This window comes from Cicer arietinum, chromosome 3 (assembly GCF_000331145.2).
Source record: "Cicer arietinum cultivar CDC Frontier isolate Library 1 chromosome 3, Cicar.CDCFrontier_v2.0, whole genome shotgun sequence".
In the NCBI taxonomy this organism is placed as follows: Eukaryota; Viridiplantae; Streptophyta; class Magnoliopsida; order Fabales; family Fabaceae; genus Cicer; species Cicer arietinum.
The window spans coordinates 31,481,028-31,488,995 of NC_021162.2; the positions used below are offsets into that span (position 1 = coordinate 31,481,028).

General features: G+C 34.4%; 1 protein-coding gene across 1 annotated transcript; it reads right to left on the minus strand.

Annotated features, from left to right (window-relative positions):
- Positions 1–7,049: 7,049 nt before the first annotated feature.
- Positions 7,050–7,727, minus strand: LOC101500883 (uncharacterized). The gene has a single exon (XM_004506545.1). The coding sequence runs from the start codon at positions 7,725–7,727 to the stop codon at positions 7,050–7,052; it is 678 nt and encodes a 225-aa protein (XP_004506602.1).
- Positions 7,728–7,968: the final 241 nt, after the last annotated feature.

Below are 7,968 nucleotides of genomic sequence, written 5' to 3' on the forward strand. Positions count from 1 at the left end.
CATGGAGCATTCAAAATAACAAGAAAGGTGCAATATAATTGAGATTTTTTTATTCGATAGTCGAAGAAAGGGTTGAACATCAAGTATTTACTCTACCTTTAGAGGGGTTGTTGTGCTTATCCCATGGTGCAATTAAAGATAATGAAGATCCATGATTAAAAGATATTTTTGCCATGTTAGAAGCATCACCATCATACTACTCCTGCTTCTTTACCAGATGGGATGAGTTGAAAGGGAATGAAGAAGATTTTGTTGTGAAAAAGAAATAGACGCCATTGGTTAAGCTCAAGCAATTGCCTCCTCACTTGAAGTATGTATTCTTTGGTGAAAAATTTGAGAATCTAGCTATCATTAGTGCAAGCTTGAGTGAGTTACAAGAGAATCGTTGAGAATTTTGTGGAAGCATAAGGGTGTCATCGATTGGTCCATTGAGGACTTGAAGGAAATAAATCCTACTTTTTGTATACCCAAGATCTTAATGGGGGAAATTCAAAAATCGGCCGTACAAACCCAAGAAATATTGAATCCGAAAATGAAAGAGGTTATTAGGAAAAAAGTGGTAAAACTCCTAGAAGTCGGTCTCATCTACCATAATTCAACTAGCTCATGGGTGAGTCTTGTCCAAGGTGTACCAAGAAAGGGCAGGACTACAGTCATCATGAACGAGAAGAACGAGTTAATTCCTACTTGAACCGTTACAGGGTGGAGAGTTTGCATTGATTATAGAAGGTTGAACATTTCCACGATAAAATATCATTTTCTACTCCCTTTCATTGACCACATGCTTGAGAGGTTGACAGGACAAGATTACTACTACTTTCTAGATGGTTATTTTGGGTATAATTAGATTGTTGTTGCATTTGAGGATCAAGAAAAAATCTCCTTTACATATCCCTATGGGGTGTTTGCTTATCGGTGGATGTCATTTGGACCATGTAATGCGCCAACCACATTTCAAAGGTGCACGATATCCATATTATTCGTTATGATTGATAAACATATTGATATTTTTATGGATTCCTTTTCTATTTTTGGTTCATCTTTTGATAATTTTTTGCATAATATATCTCTTGTATTACAAAGGTGCGAAAAATCCAACTTTTTTCTAAATTGGGGAAAATGTCATTTTATGGCAATAGAGGGAATTTTGTTAGGCCACCAAATCTCCTACAAGGGGATCGAGGTTGACAAAGCCAAAATTAAAGTTATTAAAAACTACCCTCTTCTACCAACGAAAAACAAATTAGAAGTTTGGCCATGTTGGATTTTATAGGAGGTTCAAAAAAGAGTTTTCCAAAGTTGCAAACCCTCTTAGAAACTTACTTGTGAAAGACACGCTTTTCAAATTCAATAAGGATTGTTTTAATGCGTTTAACACCTTGAAAAATAAGTTGTTAACTGCCCCCATTCTCAGTGTATCCGATTGGTCAATGCCTTTTGAAAGAATTTGTGATGCAAGTGACATTATTGTTGGGGCAGTATTGGGACAAAGAAAAGATAAGTTGTTACATGTAATTTAGTATGCTAGTCATGTTTTTAATAATGCACAACTTAATTACACCACAACAGAAAAGGAATTATTGGTTGTAGTTTATGCTTTTGATAAATTTTGATCTTATTTATTAGGATCGAAGGTTATTGTTTACACTATTCATGTTGCTTTGAGGTATTTGTTTGCTAAGAAGGAATCTTAGCTACTCAAGTGGATTATGTTACTACAAGACTTTGACATTGAGATCCGTGATAATAAAGGTTCAAAGAACATTGTAGCTGACCACTATCTCGGTTGGAGAAAATTGAAGAAGATGATGACACTAGACCGATCCGAGATCGGATCACTAATGAACACATTTTCACAAATACCAAGTTACCTTAGTTCGCTGACATTGAAAATTTATGTGTGGAATGAACATTTAGGTGGGTAAGACAATTCCATCTAATTTTACCTAACAACAACAAAATAAGTTTATTAATGATGCAAAATTCTATGTGTGGAATGAACCCTTTCTGTACAAAAAGGGAGTGCATAGGTTGTTGAAAATTGTGTCCAAGGAAGAGCAGGAAAAGATATTGTGGCATTTCCATGACTCTGATTATGGGGGTCAGTTTAGTTGTGATCAAATTGCAGCAAAGGTTCTCCAATAAAAATTGTTTTGGCCCACATTATTCAAATACACCTTCAACTATGTGAAGAAACGCGATCGATGTCAGCGCACCAATAACATTTCAAAATGAAATGAGATGGCTCAAAATCTTGTGTTGGAGGAAATTAGAATTCAAAATCCTAGTCAAGGCAAATGAATCTAGAATTTTTCAACTCAGTGAGTTAGACGAATTTAGAAATTTTGCATATGAAAATGCCAAGATCTATAAAGAAAAAACCAAGTGGCATGACAAAAAGATTCAGTTCAAGGATTTCCGAGAATGACAACTTGTCCTTCTATTCAACTCGATATTGAAGTTGTTTCTAGGTGAATGGACAAAGGCTCAAACCTTATTTAGGGGAAAAGTCAAAACTTCCAACAGAGCCCATCAATCTGATTACCACTTGAAAAGTGGAATGTCAAGCTCAAGGCATTAAACGAGTGTTTATTGTAATTAAACCCAACTTCATATCATTTGCATTCTATTCTTGTTGGTTTTTTTATTTATTTGATATTTTAGTTTTATTAACTTTTGATGTTTCGAACGCTCATAGAACCAAAAGGTTTGCTTGGGCACGTTTTTTTTTATTGATTTCCGCATAAAGTACGTCCTTATGCACCTGAAGCGCACTTTGCGCTAAACTTTTTTTGGGTTTTTGTTGATGTGTGCCTGAAGCGCGTCCCTATGTGCATGAAGCTCATTTTATACTGAAACAATTTTGGATTTCTGTTGATGAGGGACTGAAACGCGTCCTAATGCACCTGAAGCGCATCCTAATGCGTCTAAAGCGCATTTCGTGCTAAAAAAATTTTGTTTATGTTGATTTGCGAGTGAAGCGCTACCCTATGTGCTTGAAGCGCATCATGCATTGGGATGGGTTATAAAACCATTGTTTTTCCACTTTCCTTTCACCTTTCTTCTCCCTCTTTCACAAAAACTTCTAATACTTCTCCAAATCCATTTCCCGATGAATCTCCGTTATAACTAGGGTAAATTCATAACATCACCACTCTTAATCTCATTCTCTTCTTCCTCTATCAAGTAATAACTTTTTTTTAAAATGAGAAAAATATGCTTCTTTTAACTCTTTATTTTCTCTCATGGTAGAAGTCAAGTTTTTTCTTTTCCTTTCATGTTTTTTTCACTTATGAATTTTGGGCTAATGATTTAGAAGTGGTGTTAGTGTTGGTTTCAAAGTAGAACTTGTTATGGATAAAGTTTGCAATGCACTTTAAGTGTTTGAGAAAATGTCACTACCAATTTTTAGTTTTATTCTTCAAAAAGGGGTGGGTTGTGAAATCATATATAAATTTTCATTTTATGTGCATTCCTATCTTTGAAACTTTACTGGGTTAATTTGAGGTAGTAATTGCTTTTGTTTTTGTCAAGTTGATGAGTGTTAGAACTAACTCTCTAACCTTGAATACTTTGAATCCTTGATGTTGCATAATTGTTTCGAAACAAGGTTACATATACATCATCCTCCAAATCGAATGATACTTCACTATTCAAAAGGATAGCAACTCAAGAATTTTATGCAAACTCCCAGCCAACAAGAAATTTGTGGATGAAAAAAAATTCAGGTAGAAGAAAAAGAATTTGTTGATATCCAGACCATGATTGTTGCTAGCGAATGGGAGCAGTTGACCACGTTTTCCATTGAAGCGAGTAAATCATTAGCAATCGAATTTTTCCCAAATGCCTCTGATCTAAACCCTAAAGGATCCCTTCCTCATGATCAATATTTTAGTTATGTGAGAGGAAAAAAGGTGCCCTTTTTACTCCTCAAGTCATCTATGAAATTTATATTCTACCAAACTATGAGAATTTTCGTTTTCAAGCAATGGAGGACAAAAAGGTAACAATAGACAGTCAGAAGCTCTTGCATACTTTGTGCAAATCAGGAACATATCAGAAATAAGGATGGCAAGGCTAGAAAATTGTGCTCTTTGATCTCACCCCAAGTGCAAAAGCATGGAGTAACTGTTCATCATACTTTGTTGCCGTCTTTAAATGTGTCAGATGTAACATTTTAGAGAGCATATTTACTAGCTACAATTATAAAAGGTGAAAGAATCAATGTGGGCATATTACTAGCTAATGATCTATGGGAAACAACAAATTCTTAATCCTCTTGTCTCCTACTTTAATCATGCTTCCTTGAAAAACAAGCTATGTGAGTAAGTGAGAGTGTTATCTAAAAAAGTGAAGAAATGGTGAAAGTTGATGTCCCAGTCATTGCAAAATGGATAGAAAAACACTCTATGGTTCCGGCAAAATATCATGTTTTACCAAAAGCAGCAATGTTGATGCAGGAAGATCTTAATCCTAAAGAAACCATTCTCGACATCCACCACTGTTCTCGACTGAGAAAATATTTTGGAAGGTTGGAAGTTATGATGAAACAATTGGCGAACAACCAGCGAGACAGATATGTCAGGAGAGAATTGGGGATGACAAATCTCTATCGAGCTTTTACTTAATCTCAAGAGATATCGAGAGGCATATTTTATTCTGATTTGTTCTCACTTCACCAGCATATTGGCGAATATAGTCGTACCATAATGGAGGACCCAATCAATGTCCCTTGACATACTTAACTAAGAGAAGTTTTCTTTTCTTTTAGTTTGTTTGTATTTTATTTGTTTTAAGGCATTCAAGTTGTATGCTTTTGTTCTTACACAAAATGTGCACTATGATGGAGAATTTGTAACAATTTGATGTTGGTCATAAGCTATTTGTTTCTGATTTTGAAGTTTAAATTATATTTATTCGATCATGTCATTGCTCAATTTGTCGAGTTTTACTGATGCATGTGTTATTGATTACTCTTTGGTTGTGGAAGTTTAACTTTCCATTATTATTATTTTTAAATATATTAAAAAACATAATTTTGCAGTGACATGTTTGACATCATTTAGCTAGTTCATACTCTCTCTTATTATCCTAGTTATGAGCTTTTGAGCCTAACGAATTTAATTATTTGTTATGTGATTATCCAGACAATTGTTACCCCTTCAAAACTTGCATAATTCTGACTAGAATCACTTGCGGTTTATGCATACACTGAGGCAAATTTGTTTGGTCATTTGAGCTTTTCTAACTACCATGTGAAAGTTTTATCTTTTGCTAGTCCATTTGAGCTTTGCACTCTTTATTCGGCTACTAGCCACATTACAAGACACATACCTTATTTTAATTGAATCACCTTACTTGGAGTTAGGTAGGAAATTTTTTGTCTCGTATTGGTGAAGTTCTAAGTTTGGGGTTACTCATGGGATAACAATCTTTAAAGTTTAAGGTGGTGGTTATCAAAAATAATATATATATATATATATATATATATATATAAAGAGAGAAAAAAATAAAAAAGAGAAGAAGACAAGGAAGAACAAATCAATTTATGTATTTTTATGAATAACAACTTTTTTGTTTTTTTGCCAATGTTTGGGAATCTCCAAAATGATAATGTGAAAAAAATAGATAGGATAATTTGAAATTTTGTACTTAAATCCAAGTAGTAAAGTCTGCTATCCAAAAAATGTCATACTCTTACCTAAGTCCCATTACAACCCGAAAGTCCTCCAAAAGTGTATGTGTTTGCTGCATTGTGGTTGCTAACTAGAAATTTTTCAAGTCTATGGTAGTGACATGTATGTTATTGGATTTGAGTGGTAAATTTTTAACCCTTTCTAAACACTTGAGATAAATTTTGATGAGATTGTATGAAGAAAGAGTTAAACTTGATGAATGAATGTTAAGTTTACAAATGGTGTTGTTTTATTTTTTGATGTAAGCAACCTTTAAGCATGATGAATGTTTTGTAGTAGCTTGAACTTTGAGAATTGAGTTTTATTTGATTTAAGGAATTGAGTTTAAGCTTGCTTTAACCGTACCCAATTTGAATTAAATTATTGTTTGGGGACAAGCAACGGACTAAGTTTCAGGTGGTGATAACTCTTCATCACATGCATATTTTTCATTGTTTTTAGAGTCATTTATCTTTAATCATTAGTTAATTTTGGAAGCTATCTAATATAGTTTGTTGATTTTATTCCTTGAAGTTAATGAAATATTTATGTTCTTATTTCTTTGATTAAGTAGACATTTTTCGTAGATTTACGTTGTTTCGTTATTTTAGTGCAGTGCTGAATTTTGGTGAGAAATCAACATGACCTATGTGGCATAATTCAGATAACCAATTTGAGTCAAACCAAGTGCAAATAAAATCTAGGATCCATAGCTACAACCTTCATGAAGACACTGGAACAAATTCGGACTCAAAAAAATAGAAAAATACGGCAAACGTCAGACAACAGATGATGTGCGCTGATGATTCTTCATCATATGCATATTTTTCATTGTTTTTAGTCTTATCTATCTTTAATCATTATTTAATTTGAAGAGCTATTTAATATATTTTGTTGATTTTAGTTCTTTGATTTAGTGAAATGTTTATGTTTTTATTTCCATCGTTAAGTAGAGAATTTTTGTAGTTTTGTGTTGTTTCTTTGTTTTAGTGCAATGCTGAATTTTGGTGAGACATCAAAATGACCGATGTGGAGTATATCGGCCATATATGGAGTTGTAGATTCCCAATTAGAGTCAAACTAAGTGAAAATGAAAGCTACGATCCATAGCTACAACTTTTATGAAGTTGTCGTAACTACATTCAAACTCAAAAGAGGAGCAAAATGCAACAAACATCAAACAGAAGAAGTTGTGCCCCTGCAGCACAACAGCTGCGCCTGGGACGCATTTCCCTCCTTTTGAATCTGTCGAGTCACGCTAGAAGTGCAACAGATGCGCCTAGGGCGCATGGGACGCGATAGCATACAATAAAACACATTTTTTTCACTTTCTAGGCATCTTTTTAACTATTGGGGAGTTGAGAGACTTGTGTCCTAGCAGAGAAACTCAAAGACGGTCGTTTCTAACATGAATAAAACATCTTTTACTCTTGGATGTTCACTATATTTAACAACATCTTGGGGTAGGCATAAAACTCTTTCTAACAGAATAATGGGTCTTTGATGTTCAACTTCTTCATCGACTATCGAATTGAAAAACTCAATTCGGTTGCACCCTTCTCTTTCGTTGGAATGCTCTATGGCTTTTAGAATATTGAACGTAAATGTTTCCTCATTTACCTTAAAGGTTAAGGTGTCATCTGCCACATCAATCATAACTCTCTCTGTTGCTAAGAATGGTCTCCCAAAGATTAAGGGGATATCATTATCTTCCTCCATGTCTAGTACCACAAAATCCACTCGAAAAATGAACATATCTACTTTGACCAACACATCTTCTACCACCCCATATGGGTGTTTCATTGAGCGATCCTTAAAATGTAACATTAGTTGTGTGTCTTTGATGCTTCCAATGTCTAATCTTTTGTATATGGAAAAGGGCATAAGACTCACACTAGCCCCAAAATCACACAGGGTTTTCCAAAATGTTCTATCCCCAATAGCGCAAGGAATAGAGAAGCTTTCAAGATCCTTGAGCTTAGGTGGCAGCCTCCTCTTTAGAATAGCACTGCACTCTTCGGTAAGCATCACTGTTTCACCGCCGGTTTTCATTTTGTTTGATAGAATCTCATCCATGAACTTGGCATATGTCGGCATCTGTTGTAGTGCTTATGCAAAAGTAATTTTAATTTTCAATTTTTTAAAAACATCAAGAAACTTACCAAATTATTTTTCAGATTCTTTCCTTTTTAATCTTTGAGGGAATGGAAGTTGAATTTCGGGCTTTGGTCGGGCTTCCTTTTTCTGCAGCAAATGTTCTTCTTCCTTTTCACGACCAATATCCTCCTCAATT

Bases quoted from the DNA above. Each gene is read 5' to 3' on its own strand.
- LOC101500883 (XM_004506545.1), bottom strand. From the start codon at position 7,727: ATGAAAACCGGCGGTGAAACAGTGATGCTTACCGAAGAGTGCAGTGCT.